The sequence below is a fragment of the Sapajus apella genome, unplaced genomic scaffold, assembly GCF_009761245.1.
Source record: "Sapajus apella isolate SASKATOON/1434 unplaced genomic scaffold, GSC_monkey_1.0 scaffold14, whole genome shotgun sequence".
Lineage (NCBI taxonomy): Eukaryota > Metazoa > Chordata > Mammalia > Primates > Cebidae > Sapajus > Sapajus apella.
The window spans coordinates 7,268,240-7,285,498 of NW_022436954.1; the positions used below are offsets into that span (position 1 = coordinate 7,268,240).

Here is a 17,259-nt window from a genome sequence, read left to right on the forward strand (position 1 = left end):
CGTCTTGGAGCAGACCTCCTCAGCTCAGACAGGCCCTAGGTCCATTCATTCTCCTCCTTTGTCCAGACCTCCCCACCCTGGGGCTTGGTGCCCAGTCCAGGATTTAAGACGAGGAAAAAGGCCCCATAGCCCTGGCCCGAGGTGTGGCGGGCAACGTGGCCGCTGGCTGGGTGGCCCCATGTGGCTCGACAGCGCAGCAGCCGGGTGGGGTCGAGCTTGGCTTTCCCTGGCTGTCCGCGGTAGCCCCCAGGAACAACTGGCCCCAGCCGGGTCGTGGCCCGACCGCAGGACCCCGGCCGCTCTGCCGCAGGCAGCGGGTGGGGGCAGGGATCCTGGCTGGGCCCTGAGCTGCTTCTAAATTTAGGAATCTGATTACAGAGTGGCCGAGGAAGGGAAGGGAAAGGAGGGCGCGGGTGCGGGCTCGGCTCAGTCTGGGCACAGCGGGGTGTGCCCTGGTGGAGGTGTGTCCAGGAGCCTGGGGCTCCGGGTGGGAGGGGCGGCGGGCGGGGGCTTCGGCTTGTGTGCACGGCAGCACGTGCCCAGGGCGGCGGGGACGGGCACGGGCGCAGCTCGCAGGCTCGGAGCCGCCGCCGGTGTGTGCGCTGGCTCTTTGTGTGCCTGGCAGGGTGGCTGGGTCTGGCTTTGAAAGTCTCTGCCCACCCCCTCCCCCATCTCCGTCTGTGCCGCTCTACCCGCTTCCCTGTCTGTCACTCTGCCCGTGCTTGTCCGGGGGGAGGGGGATGCTGCTTCCAGCTGGGGTGACAGTGAACCCAGTGGGGAGGAGACCCAGTTCCTCCCTCCCCTGCAGCCCAGACTTTCCCCTACACCTCCTACTCCCCATCCCTCAGTCCTTGCTACCACTGTTTTGGGGTGCACAGTGCAGCAGTTAAAGGGAATTGGGGCGACCCTTGGGGACCCACGGATCCACACCAGAAGCCAAGCTCTGGCTGGGTAGCTCTTGGAGGAATTCATTTCTTGCCTGTCCAGCCTCCCATCCGTTCTGGCCCCCAAGGGCTCATGAAGGGGGGTCTCCCCTGCGGAAGGGGGGGCGGGGAGTTCCTTGGCAGGAAGAGAAATGGAAGGAAAAGCTGGGCTCCACCCGGGCGGGCGGGCAGGCGGCCCCAGGGCCCCAGGGGCAGGCGGCAGTAACCCGAGCCCACTGGTGTGTGGTGCCGGTGTGCGCGTGGGTGGGGCTGACCCCTGGCTACTCCTGGGGGGCAGTGGGGTCTCCCCCAGGGGCAAGTCTGGGAGCCCAGGGACGCGAGGGGAGCCCCCGCAGCGGGACGCGCGGCCCTCCAGGGTCCTGATCCCACCCCCTGGAGGTCTGGCCCGGGTCCCTAGGCCCCGCCCCCCGGGCCCTCCCTCCCACCCCAGGGCCAGATGTTCAGCTGGCGGAGGCATCGGCTGGGGGAGGGGTGCTGAGGCCGCAGCCGGCACTACTTCCCTGCCAGCAGCTTCATTGTGTGCGCGAGGAGTGAGCGGCGGCGGAGAGCGGGCGAGCGAGCGGCAGCCCGAGCGCGGCGGGGAGAGCGAGCGCGCCGGGGAGGGTGCGAGGCGGCGCCCGCGGCTGCGCTCCGCCCGCCTCCCGGCAACTCTGCCCAGTGCCGCGCGCTGTGCGCGCCGTCCCGCCGCCGCCGCCGCCGCCCCCGGGGCCACGGCCGGCTGCCGTCGCGGACAGGGGTCTGCTTGGGACACGGGTCCCCGCCCGAGGACTGGGGCATCCTGGGCGCAGCCGAGAGGCGCAGAGCCCGCGGGGGGCGCAGATTGCGCTACAGCGCCCGGTCGCTGAACGGCGTGGGCAGGTGGGCGGTGGGATTCCAGGGCGCCCCGAGGACAGGGGGTCCCGACTTCTTCAGGAGAACCCCAATCCTGAGGGGCGCACAGAGCAGTCGCGCCTCAGCCGCACCGGACCTTGCGCTCATCCCTTGCGTCCCCCACTTCTGCACAAACTTTTCTGACGCCCTGGCTCCTGGGGTCACAGAGAGCGCTGGGGGCTGCCCGGTGGGCTCCCACCCCGCTGGACCCTAGCCACGCTGACCTCCTGCTTCTCCTAACCTCAGTGGCGACCTCTCCAGGCCGGGCCGGGCACGGCACTCGGGGCGAGTGCCGCAACCACTGTCGCCCTCCCAAGGCTCCCGCGCCCCCCGGGGCAGCTGGGCGGGGTAATGCCCTCGGTGATGGAGAAGCCGAGCGCGGGCTCCGGGATCCTGTCCCGCAGCCGGGCCAAGACGGTGCCCAACGGCGGACAGCCCCACTCGGAGGATGACAGCAGCGAGGAGGAGCACTCGCACGGTGAGCCCAGTGGCCTAGGGTTAAAGGCGCGCCGGCCTGGAGGGAGCGGAGTGGGGCGGGAGGGGGAGGAGCTGCAGACCACGAGCCTGATACCCCAATGGCTCCTGCCTCTCCTGGACTGGAGCCTCTGCCTTGCTTCTCCCCCTAGCCCAGGCTGCTGGCACAGCCAATCTGGAACCTGGGCCCCTAGCTGCTGTGGAGACGTCCTGCTCGCCCCTGCCCTGCCCTCAGCCCCTCAGGGACCGAGGCATCCCTCCCTTGCACAGAGTGGGTCCCTCATACCTTGCCACCTTGCAGGGGACTGAGGTCTGGCTGGAGCAGAGGCTCCTGCGGTGGGGAGGAGCCTTGGGGTCCTTGCAGGGCTGTGGTCCAGGTCCAGGGGCTGCCCTCCAACCCCTCTCCCCTCCCCCAGCCGGAACAAAGCACTCTGCTTGGCCTGGGCTCTAAAAGTGTCCTCTTGTCCACCCTCCAGCCCCAATGACCATGGCTGGAGAGGGTCTTTTCCTCTTCCAGTCCCTTCTGTGGCTGCAGGTAAATGAGGGGGACAATCAGGGAAAAGTGAGCCTGCTGGAAGGTGGGGCCTTGGGTGGTCAGGAAGGAGAACTCCAGGCCAGCCAGCTCCCCCGCCACATCCTCCCCCCCCCCCCCCCCCCCCTGGGGCCTGACTGCCTCCCCCTGGCTCCACAGACAGCATGATCCGCGTTGGAACCAATTACCAGGCTGTAATTCCGGAGTGCAAGCCTGGTGAGTGGCAGGACAGGCTGTGAAGTGGGGTGGGGGTGGAGGCCTGGGGCTTGGCCTGAAGCCCCACCTGGGGCACCCTTGGCTGGCTCCCCCTGGAAGGACAGGCTGGCAGGGGTGGGTGGCCCTGTGGCATGGTTAGCTTTCCTGTCCTGCCTTCCTGTCTGGGTCTCTGCCCCTCCTTCCCTTCTGGGCCTCACCGCCCAGGCCCCACTTCTCTGCCACCCTCTGGCATGGGTCCAGGCTTGTGCCACCAGGCTGATCTGAGTGTCTTCCCTCCTGCTCCTTGGCCTTTCAGAGAGCCCTGCACGCTACAGCAACAAGGAGCTGAAGGGGATGCTGGTGTGGTCACCCAACCACTGTGTGTCAGATGCCAAGCGTGAGTGGGCACAGCCCTGGGAGGTGTGGGCTTGGGTTCATCCCAGCTCCAGGCCACTCTTCTCAGAAGGGGCCGGAGGCTGAGGTGTGTGTGTGGGTCCAACCCTTGCCCTGGGGCTGGTGTTGAGGGACCTGGTGGATGGGGGGTGGTCCTTTTCTGGACAGGCCTGGGTTAGGAGCTATAACCCCCTTCTCCAAGAGCCTGCCCCTCCTGCCCCTGCAGTTGACAAGTACATTGCGATGGCCAAGGAGAAGCATGGCTACAACATAGAGCAGGTGAGCCTTGGCCCTCAGGGACTTCGGAGTGGGGCGAAATGTGCTGTGGGCAGCTAAGCCTGAACTGCCCCTTGTCCCGGGCCAGGCACTGGGCATGCTCCTGTGGCATAAGCACGATGTGGAGAAGTCTCTGGCTGACCTGGCCAACTTCACTCCATTCCCTGACGAGTGGACAGTAGAGGACAAGGTGCTGTTTGAACAGGCCTTTGGCTTCCATGGAAAGTGCTTCCAGCGGATCCAGCAGATGGTAAAGCCCTTCCGCTCCCACTCCCTGGCTCGCCTCAGCCCCTCCTTTCTGAAGAGCTTACCTGGGGCCCAGAGTCTTGGGTGGGCCCCAGCTTCTGGCGATTCCTCCTCTAGCTGCCCGACAAGTTGATTCCCAGCCTGGTGAAGTATTACTACTCTTGGAAGAAGACTCGCAGCCGAACTAGCGTGATGGACAGACAGGCCCGGCGGCTGGGGGGCCGAAAGGACCGAGAAGACAGGTGGGGGCAGGAGCAAGCACGGGGCAGGGGGGCAGGCACAGCTCCTGGCACCTGCCTTATTCCCTCCCTGGCCCCTGTGTCAGCAGTGATGAGCTTGAAGAGGGTCGAGGAGGTGTGAGTGAGGGAGAGACTGATGCTGGAGACCCCAAGAGAGAGGTGAGCTCCCAGAACCTTCAGGCCCTGCCTGCCCTCGTCTCTCTTGGGCTCTGGACCACCTGCCTGCTTCTCCTTTCACTGGCAGCCTCTGCCTTCTCGGCCCCTGAATGCACGCCCAGGCCCTGGGAAGAAGGAGGTCCAGGTGTCTCAATACCGCCACCACCCTTTGCGAACCCGGCGTCGCCCACCCAAGGGCATGTACCTGAGTCCTGAGGGCCTCACAGCAGTGTCAGGAAGCCCGGACCTTGCCAACCTCACACTCCGAGGTCTTGACTCTCAACTCATCTCCCTCAAACGCCAGGTGGGGGCCTGGGAAACTAAGGGGCTATGCAGAGGGGGCATTCGGCACCTGGGAACTGAACTCTGGGGACAGCCAAGGTGTAAGGGAGATGATTCAGGGTCTGAGCCCCATCCTCTGAGACTCTGGGTAATGTGGCATTCTTTTTGGGCCCTCTTTTAAAAACTGGTCTGCAGGCCAGGTACGGTGGCTCACACCTGTAATCAGGCACTTTGGGAGGCCAAGGTGGCCGGATCACCCGAGGTCCAGAGTTCAAGACCAGCCTGGCCAACATGGTGAAACCCCATCTCTCCTAAAAATACAAAAATTGGGCGGGCCGTGGTGGCATGCGCCTGTAGTCCCAGCTACTCAGTGGGCCGAGGCAGGAGAATCGCTTTAACTTGGGAGGCAGAGGTTGCAGTAAGCCAAGATTCTGCCATTGCATTCTAGCTGGGCAACAGAAAGAGACTCTGTCTCAAAAATAAATAAATAAAATAAATAAAACCTGGTCTGCAGAAAGGGGAGAACTCCCTACTGAGTAGTTGTGCAAGGGGAACAAGCCAGATGGTGGATGGCAGAGACCTTGGCCAGGGCAGTGGTGCTGGTGTCCGTGCAGAAGTAGGGCCCTGAGGGGCGTGGTGGCCTGCCTGAGATGGGGCGTCTGACGTTCCTCCACTTCCTGGCCTTCCCAGGTACAGAGCATGAAGCAGACAAACAGCAGCCTGCGCCAAGCCCTGGAGGGCGGCATTGATCCACTCCGACCCCCCGAGGTATGGTGGCTCCTTAAGTTAGGGTGCAAAAGAGGGGTTCTCTCTGGTGGTAGAGCAGAAAGAGTACTGCTTGGGGAGCAAGGCTGCCTTGTGCACAGTTCTGAGTCTAAAGAATATGTGTGTTCCTTGCTTTCCAGGCCAACACCAAATTCAACTCCCGCTGGACGACGGATGAGCAGCTTTTGGCTGTCCAAGGTGGGTTAAACTGGTGAGAAGAGAGGACTGAGGAATCTATCTCCCCACCCTCCAAGGAGCGTGGGGCAGAGGGAAAGGGTCAGGGAAGTAACTAGTTCTAAGGGGTATTGACACTGCTGCCCTTTTGACCCTTGCAGCCATCCGTAGGTATGGCAAAGACTTTGGGGCTATTGCAGAGGTGATTGGGAACAAGACTCTGACCCAGGTGAAGACCTTCTTTGTGAGCTACCGGCGCCGCTTCAATCTGGAGGAGGTGCTGCAGGAATGGGAGGCTGAGCAGGATGGGGCCCCTGGAGCCCCAGTCCCCATGGAGGAGGCTAGGAGAGGGGCTCCCTTGCCAGCCCCAGCCTTAGAGGAAGATGATGAGGTGAGAAGGGGATGAGAGAAAACCCTCAGAGAGGAGAGGCGAGGCGAGGCGAGGTGCTGCCTTCAGTCCTTAGACTTGGCTGAGGCGGGGAAGAGCCTGGCTTCTTACTCTTTTTTTCTCCCCTCAGGTCCAGATTACATCGGTCTCCACGTCTGTGCCCCGATCAGTGCCCCCTGCGCCACCCCCCCCTCCACCTCCCACCTCACTGTCTCAGCCGCCTCCACTGCTGAGGCCACCTTTACCCACGGCTCCCACTCTGCTCCGACAGCCACCCCCACTGCAGCAGGGCCGCTTCCTCCAGCCCCGGCTGGCCCCCAACCAACCCCCACCACCTCTCATCCGCCCCGCTCTGGCTGCCTCCCGCCACAGTGCCCGACCTGGCCCTCAGCCCCCACCCACCCTGATTGGAGCCCCTCTGGAGCCCCCAGCGCCCTCACTCTGAGCCCTGAGGTCCTCCACCAACCACAGGCTTCAGGACCCGTTTGCTGGACATTCCCAGCCATCTCTAGTGTCACTGAGGACAGAAGGGACTAGGGCCCTTGCCGGGTCTTTCTAAGACCCAGAGCTGCTGACAGCCCGGCCCAGACCTGTGGGTTCTGCATGTGTTCCTGGCAGCTGGGCCTGTCTCCCAGGGGCCATGGCCAGGGCTCAGGGGCCTTTGAGCTGGCCTGAGGGCACTTTTGCTTCCCGGCCGGGACTGGAATGGCTGCCTCCTAGTCTGTTGGGGCTTGGCGTCTGGGCCCTGCCCTTTCTGTGTGGGAGGTAGCGACCTTAGCATGGGGGTGGGGACAGGACAGTTAGGTGTGCTGGCTGTCCTCATTCCTCTTTCCCTTCTTTTAGCAATAAGTCTGGGGTGAGGTGGGGAGGGAGGCTGCAGGGGGGAGGTGGACAGAGGGGCCTTACAGCAGCAGAGGCTGGAAGGGAAGCTCTGTCTTTTGGGGCCAGCTGGGAAGTGCTAAGGAGCTGAGGATGCCCACCAGGACCACCTTTCAGAAGCTTGGAGAAATGGGGGTTGGGAACTTATGCAGACGTGGATTTATTTTTCAACATTTTTTAAAAATTAAAAAAAGAAATAAAACCTCCTAAGCTTACTGAGTTTTCTTTCCCTTTTGGTGCAAGGGCCCTGGGCTTTGCTTCCTGTCTGTGCCGAGGGTGGGTGGGGAGCTGGGCCCACCCAGCACTGGCCCCAGACAGGAATCAAGTCTCTCCTGCAAGGCAGGCAGGCTGGGCCACATCTTGCCCACAGGGGACTGGGTCCCTGCCTGGCTGGGAGAAGAAACGGGAGGAGGCAGCTCAGATTCCAAACATTCTCTTTATTACGTGTTTGATCCAGAGGAGAAACTAAGTGCAGGGTTGGGGAGGAAGGGGCTAGATGGGGAGGGGCCACCTTGCCTGGGTGCCCCGGGCCCCTACCCCCTTTGGGAGCCAAGCCATGCCCTCCCGGCCCCCTCAGAGCACCCGGGCTGTTCCATAGGGCAGGAGGGGGGAGGGGAGGGAGGGGAGCCCTTGGTCTGAGCCGCAGTAGGAGTGTGGGGCAGGAGGGCTGAGGTTGGCGAGGCCCCTTCCTAGGACGCAAGGGCTCGACTTAATCGCTGAGCCTGGCCTGGGAGCGGGGGTGATGAAGAGGGGTGGAGTCATCATAAATCAAAAAAAAATAATAAAATAATAAAATAAAAAATAAAACCCATCACAAAAAAAATGTACAACTCAGGTGAGGGTAGGGGCAGCCTCTGCACAGGACTCCCTCCCCCAATTTCTCAAGAACAGAAACAGCAGAGAAATAAATTAAGGGATGCCATGGCCACCACCAGCCAAGCGCCCAAAACCACGCCCACGCCCACACCGGCCACTGAGGGTAGCAAGCTGGGAGTCGCTTTGCCTATCTGTCCCCCACCCGGTGGAGGGCAGATGCTCCCGGCCCTGCTGCCCAACCCAGCCTTCTGCCAGGTGGCCCTGGAGGCCCTGGGCAGTGTCTCCTGAGAGGAGGGGCGACAGTGTCAGGAAGAAAAGGCAAGGCTGAGAGATGAGAGTGGTGAGGGAAGTCACTGCTATGGAGAGAGCTGGTGCCCAGATTAATGCCAATGAAGGGGAAGCCAATGGGGAGAGGAAGGGCGAGGGGGCTGTGCTTTCAGACAAAGGCTCCCCCATCACACAGTGCCCAGCGGCCTGGCTCTGGAGACCAACAGCCCAAGCGGCCCCCTGGGGACCGAGGAGCCAATCTGCCCTGCAGTCCCCTCCCCTCTCCCAGCCCTGGGGTCAGCCCCTCCTTCTACCCGGGAGGGGTGGGAGAAGATGGCACAGACTTCGAGGAGGGAACACACGTCCCCACAGCAGCTTGTGGAAGGAAATGCCCAGCTCTGGGAAGGAGGGGCAGAGGGTACAGTGTGCAGGGAGGCGGAGCCTCAAGCTGGCCCTCCAGCCTCAGCAGCCCGGAGCAGCCCCCAGCCCTACCCACTGCAGGGCTGCGCAGCACCCCCCCGCCCCACCCTGCCCCGCTGCCCAGGCCTCCAGCCCAGGGGCCTGAGGTCAGGGGAAGGCCACCTCTGGTGGTTTGCTTGGAGGGGAAGGAGGGAGGAGAGGGGAGAAGCCCACAGTGGGCCTGGCGGAGGGCCTGACGGGAGCTCCACCACTCTTGCCTGAGAGTGTTCCAGCCCTGAGCCACCCTCCCGGGAAACCCCACAGATCCAGTCTCGACTGTCCCAATGGGGCAGGGAGGAAAGGTGGCCGCTGGGATTTTTTTTTTTTTTCTTTTTTCTTTTTGGTAATAAAAAATTTCTTGGTTTAGGCGAAATACTCTGTGCAACCGCAGTACCGAGGGGGAGCCCTGCCCCCCCATCCACCCTCCCCTTCCTTTGCCTCCAGTGGGGGAGAGGGGAAGGGGGAATCTCTGGGCAGGGGTGAATGTGGGGGGTGTGGAGAACCATCTCCCACCCCCCACAAACATGGAAAAGAAAACTGAGAAGGGCCAGGGAGGGGAGAAGTGCCAGCAGGGGAGACACACCAATCCATCGCTGCAGTCTCACCCAGGTGGGGTGGGGCGGCTTGGCGGCCCGGCAGCACGTCCAGCTGGCCCGCCCCCGCCGCCCCCGATCCTGGCAGCCTGTTAAAGCTTCAGCTCGTTGGCTATTTTGGAGGCAATGTTTTTGAAGGCCATGGAGGTGCCCGATATCCGCTTAAATCGAACCCCGTTGAGCGAGAGCCGCGGCAGTTTGCACACCTCCATCTCCCACTGCACGAAGTCCTCGTGGCCCGGCGTGCCGTGCATGCACAGCAGCATGTACTTCTCGTGCAGCTCACTCTGGCAGCTGTTCGCGTCCAGCACCTTGCGGATCTCCCGCATCATCTCGTTGGGCTCCATGGAGCTCGTGGTCTTCATACTCCATGTGAAGCGCAGGGAGCGGGGCTTGGCCTCCCGAAATTCTTCCTTTTCTTTGTCGTTGCCTCCACTGCCCACCACGTGAGGTCTGTGGAGAGGGCAGAGGCAGGCGTCACGGCGGGGGGGGCTGCGGCACCCAACCCCCACAGAGCCACCCTGGCAGACAGCCCCTGAGACCAGAGAGGAGAGCGGAAGGGAGCAGGAGCAGCGAGGTGCGGCCCGGCCTGAGGGGGCGGAGGGAGGCAGTCTTCCATCCCCATCTCTCAGGACAGCGAAGGGGAGGAGAAGCCAGCATTGAGCAGGGAGCGGGGTCAGGGAAGACAGCAGTGCCCTCAACAGCGCGAGCACAGGCTCTCTCTCCAGAAAGGAGCCTCAAGCACCGGGTGGAGGGGGAGGGTAGGGAGGGGGGAGGAGGAGTAGTCCAGGGTAGGAATCTGTAGACCCGACCACCCGACCCAGAACTCAAAACATCCAGAATATACCAGACCTGAGAAGGGCCCATAACTGCTGCAACTGGGTTTGGGAAGGGGAAACTCTCTGAGGAAAGGGAGGCCCCAGAGGGTAGGGACAGGGCAGAACCACGGGAGGAAGAGCCAAGTGGCAGAAGGAAGAGAGGAGCAGGAGGCTTGTGGCAAGCCCAGTGGCCTGGGCAGGGCCAGTGCTGGCTCCAGCCCTCTCACCTGAGCGTCTCCACTCGGTCTTTGCTTTCAGGTTCGTTCAGGTTCCTCAAAAAACAGAGCGAGGGAGAGTTTAGTGCTGGGATCTCTCGCTCCTTCCACCGCCACAGACCCAGATGAGAGTGGGTCTGGGGAGGTGCCACTAGTGGGTGGGCAGGACCCGAGCCCAGGGCCGTCTGCCCATCTCCTGGCAGGCCAGCAAGGGCTCTGCAGCACCTCACACTGGCGGCTCCACCATTCCTTTCCAGCAGGGAGCCCAGCACATGGGCCTGTCCCTCCCCACACTCCCAGATCTGTGCCGGGTGCCAGGGAGAAGGAGCCTCTGCTCTGGGGGAGGAGGGGGCGTGGCTGTGCACGCACTCGCGCTGAGCACACTGAGCACACGGCCCCGCACGAGGCTGCTCCCCCACAGCCAGGGCTCATGCGCTGTTCTGGGGGTTGTGGGTGTGAGTGGGTTTCTGGAGCCACAGGCTAGGGTCTCAGGACTGCAGTCCTTTTGGAGGAAAGGGGCTACAATGCTTTGGATCTCTGTGTGGGAGGGGCCGGGGCTACGTAGACGCCTATCAGGAGGCTCAAAGCGCCACGGCCTGGGTCTGCATGGTGGATGCCAGCTGCTGAGTGGAAAAGGCCGCCTCCTCCAACCTTTCCCAACTCCCCTACCTGCCGGCCTGCCAGGCCATCTGCTCATAAACAGGGAGGACGGGGGCGGGCGGGGCAGGGCAGACACCTTGGGAGGGTGGGTGGGGAAGAGGTCTGGCCCCGCTGAGCGGCTTCTCCAGCTCCTGGCTGAAAGATGGGTGTCTGGAGCTAGGAAATTGGGGATTGCAGAGGAGGGGGGATGTGAGAGGAGGGAGAAAGAGCAGCAGCAGCACATAGAAATAAACAGGAAGACACAACCAACACGGGGGTGCACACACGCGCACTGCGAGCAGGGAGCCCGGCCGTGCGAGGAAGGCACCTCCCTGCTCTCTCCAGACCCCCTGCGGGGCAGCCCCCTGCTGGGCTCCTTGAGGCAGCAGCCAGCCATGCAGTCAAGAGCTGGGTGAGAGGAGGAGGGGATGGGGAAAGCCTGAAGACCCTGTCTGGACAGTTCCTCTGTCAGCAGTGGCGCCAATGTGCCTGCCAGGCGTCCAGCCCCAGTGTAGGGCCTGAGCAGACAGCACCGGGGAACCGGAACTCTCAACCTGACCCCTGGTCTTCAGCTTAGTGTTTGGCCCCTGAGGCCTGCAGAGAGGATGAGCATAAGGCCAGTGGGGAAAGAGCCAGGATGGGGCCCGTGAAGGGAGACCCATAGTAAGGGTGCAGAGATTGCCAGCTGTTTTGCTAGGGCTTGGGGTAGAATAGCCTCTGCCCTAGAATGTTCCTGCTCCTGGCACTTTGTAAGGGACAGGCCGTATCTCCAGAAAACAGCCTAGAGGAGAAGAGGCTTGATTTATCCAGATGCTGCTGGTGGCAGAGGTGCTGGGGCAGGGGTGCTGGTGGGTGGGCCTAGGTCTGCAGGAGCTGCCAGGAGGGGGTGCTGTGCTCCATTTGTGAGACAAAAGCTCCTTAGGTCTGGAGGAGTCATGCTGAAACCTTGGGGCCCCAGGGTCCCTGTAGTGTCTCCAAAGTCCTGCCATCCCATAGGCCATGGGAAAGAGGTCACACAGCTCTGAAGTTCAGGAAGCCCAGAAGACAACAGAGGAGAAACCATCCCAGATGCGCTTGTAACCCTGGAGCTTCCTCATAGCACATGCACATGACAGGGAAAGAGCCAGAAAAGGATCCCAACACTTGTGACCAAAACCTGGGGTGAGAGGGAGTGGGGGTGGGGTGGGTGAGAGGAGACAATCTTAAAGGGAGGCTTCCCTGAGACGGTCTCCCCTTGCTTGAGGACAGGCGTTAACTGTGGGCCCAAGGAAGGCCCCTCATTTTAAAAGCCTATTTGCCCAGAGTAGGGCAACGTGGCCTCTTAGCCCTGCCTGTTCACACTGGGGGCATGGAGGGCAGGCCTTGTGCTGATGCCCACTCAGAGGGAGTCTTCATCCCTTTAAGATGGCAGAGAGAGGAGGGCCACACAGACTTGGTTAAGCAGATGGAGGAAAGTAAGAGCCAGAAAAGGGGAGTTAGTGATGGAGGCAGGACGCAGGACATAGACACACACACACACACACACACAGCGGGCTCAACGCCTACCTTCTGGCAAACCTGAAAGACAGATTTCTAAAAAAACAAACAAAAAAAAGACAAAATAAAAAAAGAAATAATAAAAAAAAAAAACAACAAGACGGTATGTGGATAAGCAGGTGGGGAGTGGGCTTTACAGGTTCAAGGGTCATCCCATTTTTGGAAGAGCCGCTCAGCGAGACTAGAGCCCTAGGTCTCCAGACCTGCCCTCCCTCTCTGCAGCCTCACACCTGCATTCTGGGGCTTGGACCGGGACAAGAGCCCCAGGCCTCCAGACCTGCCCTCCCTCTCTGCAGCCTCACACCTGCATTCTGGGGCTTGGACCAGGACAAGAGCCCCAGGCCTCCAGACCTGCCCTCCCTCTCTGCAGCCTCACACCTGCATTCTGGGGCTTGGGCTGGGCAGTGGCTTTGCCTCCAGCAGAGTGGAGTGAAACGTAGGGGAAGGGTAGCAAGCCTGCCCTCTCAAGGCCCCTGCTGCTTCTTGAGTTGCTACTCCAAGGTGGGGAGAAGAATGGGTGGGATGGGGACGCGGAGCATCTCAGGAGGCCAGCCAGATGGCTGGATGTACTTCGAGCTGCCCCTCTGTGGGGGTTGGGTGCTCAGGTATGAGAAACCCCGTGAAGAGACCCATACCCTGGGTCCAACAGAGGAAAGCCTCAGCACATCGGAGTTAGGTGGGGTGGAGGCCGCTGTGGGCCCTCGCCACCGATTTCATTTATAGGTTTCACCCTAAGAACCCCTGGGTGGAAGAGCATGGCTGCGCCTGCAGCCAGACAGAACCAACTAGGGGGAGAGGCGGTCAAAGGGGCAAGAGACCAGGACAAAATTTTCCTTGCTGGCCCCAGCCTGGCTCATGCCTCATGACTTTGCAGCTGCGTCACCAAATATAAGTTTCCATGGGAACCCAGGAGAGAAGGGGGGCTTTTATTTTAGCATCTGAGTTCACACTCTCCTAGAGAGGAGGCGGCATCGGCCATCTGCTTGGGGCCAGAGAATGAGGGGTGCCTGTGGGGAGTTGGGGAGAGGCCTAAAAGGGGCGGGGCTGGGCATGGGCACATAAGGAGTTGACAAAGACCCAATTTCTTGTGCTTCCTGAAGCCTCTTCTAACCCCAAGACCCAATACAGGCAGAGTGTCCCAAACCCCAACCCCCAACCCCCAACCCCCACCCAATCAAGTAGGAAGGCCTGGCCTGAGCCTCTCTGCACCCAAAGCTCCGTGCTTACCTGCGTACAAACTTGGAGGTGAACTTGCTGAAGATGCTCCCAGAGGCCCCCCGCCGGCCCTGGCTGTGGCCAGACGGAGAGGCTGGGGTCACACCATAGGGCAAATTCTGCTGGTCCCGCACCTGTCGGAGCTGCCCAGCGTGGAAGGTGCTTCGGCTAGACACACCCCGGGGAAAATTAGTTCGGTCTGGGGCTCCACCACTGCTGCTGATGTTGTGGGCGGAGGGGGAGGCGACAGGGACACGCTGGGGGGCTGTGCTGTGGGAAGAGAAGTGGGGTTGAGGGGGACGCATTAGGGTACAGGACAGCCATCATCACTGGGCACCTGGACACCCTGTGGTGGGGACGGGGAGGGGGATGCTAGGGCAGAGGCAGCCATCACGAGGACACAGAAGGAAGGGTGTGACTTCTGAGGACACTGGTGAGAAGGAAGTCTCGTGGAAGTGGAAGGAGATGGTTTGGGAGGGAGGGAGGCAAGGAAGGACCCACATATGGAGTGTGGTTCAGGCTGGAAAGAGCGGATTCCCTGGGAGCCAGGCAGACTGGACCCTCAAGGGGACAGTGGGGACCAACCCTCAAGGATTGAGTCCCTGTGATGCTGACTATCCCCAGGGTCCCTAAGGAAACCCAGGAAGGTTCAGAACAAAAAGGTTTCCCTTTGGAGCCTAGGACAGCTTCCTGCATACCTGTTCTGAGAGGGAGAACTGGAAAAGAGGGGCATTAACGCTCTTTTTTGTTCCCTCCACTTCCTGGCCGCAGGGGACAGACCCATTTCTTGTGGCTAAGATGACAAGAACAGAGCAGGACCCCCAAGTGGGAAGAAGAATTTGCTGGGGTGAGGGGATAGGGTGGGCTGAGGGCAGCGGGTGCACCAGCTGCCCCAGCACACTTGCCTGGGCCGCGGCACCTCACAGTTACTCTCCGTGGGGGGCAGCCCAGAGGCCTTGTTGGGGTGCACGGAGGCCGACATGGATTTCTGGTGCTGGCGGGGCCGGGCCGCAGAGACTGCGGCAGAAGCGGAAGCCGTGGAGGCCCGGGACCCTGGCATGGTTAGGCTAGGAGACAAAAGCAGCGGAGAGGCCCGTGTTAGGGGTGAGTGAGGGTGGGAGGCCTGGATTAGGAAGCAAGGGTGGGGAAGGGCCAGCGCTGGGGAGCTCCAGCAGGGGAGAGGTCAGGCCTGGGCAGCAGCGTGAAGCAAGTCAGAACTCAGGAATGCGGGGCTGGCAAGTGGAGGTGAGGTCGGGAAGCAGCAAGGTAGGCCAGAGCCTGGGAAGAGGAAACCAGAAATGAAGGAGAGCAGATAAGGGGTCGCTGCCACCAGGCTGCACAGGCCTCCTAAGAATTCTCAGAACAGGAGAGTTTCTTCTGCATAAAGAGTGGGGTACTGGTAAGGGGAAACTTTCATAAACTCAGAAGAGGTAAAGCGAGGAATGCAACACCAAGAAACGCTGACGGTTAAGGCGGGGGAGCTCTGGTCTCTTGGGGATGGCTGGAGTTACCCTCTATGTGTACACCCCTAAGATGGGCATCTCTTGGTTCTGCCCTGGGCTGGGACTCCCAACACAAGGCCTTAGGTGCTCATGTCTAGAGAAGGGCAGCTGCTGTGCGCTGGCTGTGGCCAAGAAGCGAGCGTGCAGCTGAGATGGCCACAGTCAGCCCCACACTTGGCAAACTGCAAGAAGCAGTCAGAGGAAGATGGGGAGGAGGCGATGGCGTGGAGTAAGGGAGGGGAAAGCTGGACTGGACACAGCCAGGATGGAACTCCAGAGAGCAGGGAGCAATGTGCCGGCAGGGATAGGAGACGGTGCTGCTGACAGACATCACCCTGTGAGATGTGGCTCCTAGGGAGCGGGGCAGGCAGGGCCCGGGTCTCTCACCTGTCTTTGCCATTCTGGATGGAGGCCTGGCCGAGGCTGGCTCGCTCCAAAAGTGGGGAATTCCTGCTTCGATTTGTGCTGGTGGAGAGGACGCTGTTCTGTGGGGAATAAAGGGCAAGCATTCTATCAGAAAACCAAAGTGGTCTATAGCCATGTTCTTCCCTTCCTCTCCCTTCCACCTGAAGCAGACAGTGGTAGGTTAAGGAAGGGATTCTGCTTTCACTCCTGGGAGTGAGGCTTCCTACTGTAAGCAGAAGCAGCAGCCAAATGGAACAAAGTCTGAATTAAGAGATGAGCTGCCTGGAGAGGGCAGGCCCCACTGCAGGAAGGAAGGAGAGGGGTGGAGGGTGAGGCTCACCGTGGAGGGGGTAGGGGTGGTCTTCTTCCTGTCCAGGCCAGGCAGGGGGCTGGCAGGCACCTTGGCTGTGCTGCTGGCTTTCCGCCCCGACTCCCGATCCTCCTCGGGCCGCTTATTTTCTGCGTTGTTACTCTGAGTCTTCTTAGAGTAAGAATTAGAGGTGGGAATGGCAGGACCAGCTGCTGGGCCAGAGGGAGGGTGGGAATGGGTAAGGCCAAGGGGCCCACTGAGCACCAGTCCCATGAGTGGTCATCTCCTATAGGTCTGGCCAACAACCCAGCAAGCCGCCATTCCACAGAGGCGAGGGAAGGGAAGTAACTTGCCCACAGCCATGTTACTAGTAAGTGGCTGAACCAGGACTGAAACTTAGCTGTGTTACCCAAGACCCCAAAGAACCTGGGACTTCTCCAGAGAGGGGTGAGTCCCCACCTACAATTCCCAAAAGCATTTACCCTGGTCGCTGAAGCGCCGCTGCTTGGGGTTGGCTGACACGCTGCGCTGTACCTTGTGGGATGGGGATGGGGCGCTGCTATTGGTCAAATCAGCAGAAGGCCGGGGCTTCAAGGTGATGGTGTCACCTTCCAGCTGAAAGAAACAAAAAAGGGCTTCAAGAGAGGGTAGAAGTCACATGGAGATCCCTAAGGATGGACACATTTACACATACCACCCTCTCGCAACACTCACACACCCCAGGATCATACCAGACATCCACTTGCAAGACCAATACATCCCCCTTCATCCTGGAGACACATACTCTTGACACAGACACTGACCAACAGCCAAATATGCCCCGAAAGACTCCCCACCCTCAGAAAGGAGTACATATGGCCACACACCCAGAGACACAGACATCCACAAGAACACATGTCCAGACTCAGAGACCACTCCCCTCAACACAGGTCAATATGGGCCTGTACCAAGTGTTACCAGGTGCCTCTTAAGAAGCAGGGCGGGAGGCTGGGGGTTCATATGGGGACACACAGATGATGAACAAAACCCAAATGGGCAGAAGAACAATGACAAAGTCTCCAGATCCACAGACAGGAAGATGGACACACATGCACACAGATACACACACCCAGATGTAAGCACTAGACAGAAGCAACAGACTCAATAGCCAGGCATGGTGGCGCATGCCTGTAATCCCAGCTACTTAGGAGGCTGAGGCAGGAGAATCGCTTGAACCCGGGAGGCAGAGGTTGCAGTGAGCCAAGATCCCGCCATTGCACTCCAGCCTGGGCAACAAGAGCGAAACTCCATCTCAAAAAAAAAAAGCAGCAGCAGCAACAGACTCAAGCTTCCTATAAGACAGACACAGAGACCCACACACACACACCCACCCAGAAATGTACACTTCCAGATACAGAAAGAGACACAAAGATATCTAGATCAACGCAGAAGTGCTAGCCAATGACCTAGACACATCTAATCAATGCAGACTAACCCAGATCAACTTGCCTATGTTGAAACCCTGATCCAGTCCCAGACCCTACCAGCTTTCTATTAATTCACTCGTGGAGATCAGTGAATGGGCCAGTAGACCTTAGACACCAAAGCTGAAGCTTCAAATTGTTGAGCAGAGATCACACCTACTCAGAGATGAGCTTCTATTCTAAACAGGTGTCAGAAGCATGGGGTGCT

At 60.5% G+C, this 17,259-nt stretch overlaps 2 protein-coding genes across 18 annotated transcripts in view; one reads left to right on the forward strand and one right to left on the reverse strand.

Moving 5' to 3' along the window:
- Positions 1–1,435: 1,435 nt before the first annotated feature.
- RCOR2 (REST corepressor 2) lies at positions 1,436–7,028 on the forward strand. Of its 3 annotated transcripts, none has more exons than XM_032283036.1 (12): positions 1,436–2,292; positions 2,980–3,036; positions 3,332–3,412; positions 3,635–3,687; positions 3,773–3,934; positions 4,048–4,172; positions 4,259–4,328; positions 4,414–4,629; positions 5,298–5,375; positions 5,513–5,570; positions 5,708–5,937; positions 6,065–7,028. In XM_032283036.1, the coding sequence occupies exons 1-12, from the start codon at positions 2,166–2,168 to the stop codon at positions 6,377–6,379; spliced, it is 1,572 nt and encodes a 523-aa protein (XP_032138927.1). In that variant the 5' UTR covers positions 1,436–2,165; the 3' UTR covers positions 6,380–7,028. The 3 variants fall into 3 exon arrangements, with proteins under 3 accessions (XP_032138927.1, XP_032138929.1, XP_032138928.1); XM_032283037.1 differs by lacking the exon at positions 1,436–2,292 and adding an exon at positions 2,332–2,823; XM_032283038.1 differs by lacking the exon at positions 5,708–5,937 and having other exon boundaries at positions 1,459–2,292.
- Positions 7,029–7,230: 202 nt separating this feature from the next.
- The window catches only part of MARK2 (microtubule affinity regulating kinase 2), a 71,143-nt gene continuing 61,114 nt past the window's right edge, over positions 7,231–17,259 (reverse strand). For 2 of the 15 annotated variants that reach the window (XM_032283028.1, XM_032283027.1), the window contains exons 12-19: positions 16,071–16,203; positions 15,619–15,800; positions 15,261–15,358; positions 14,277–14,438; positions 13,384–13,641; positions 12,166–12,192; positions 9,994–10,038; positions 9,041–9,401 (exon numbers count right to left, since the gene is read on the reverse strand). In XM_032283028.1, the coding sequence (XP_032138919.1) occupies positions 9,041–9,401; positions 9,994–10,038; positions 12,166–12,192; positions 13,384–13,641; positions 14,277–14,438; positions 15,261–15,358; positions 15,619–15,800; positions 16,071–16,203 (1,266 nt within the window). Of the gene's footprint in view, positions 9,402–9,993; positions 10,039–12,165; positions 12,193–13,383; positions 13,642–14,276; positions 14,439–15,260; positions 15,359–15,618; positions 15,801–16,070; positions 16,204–17,259 lie in introns of all 15 variants that reach the window. The other 13 variants (XM_032283021.1, XM_032283022.1, XM_032283025.1 and 10 more) reach the window with 13 other exon arrangements.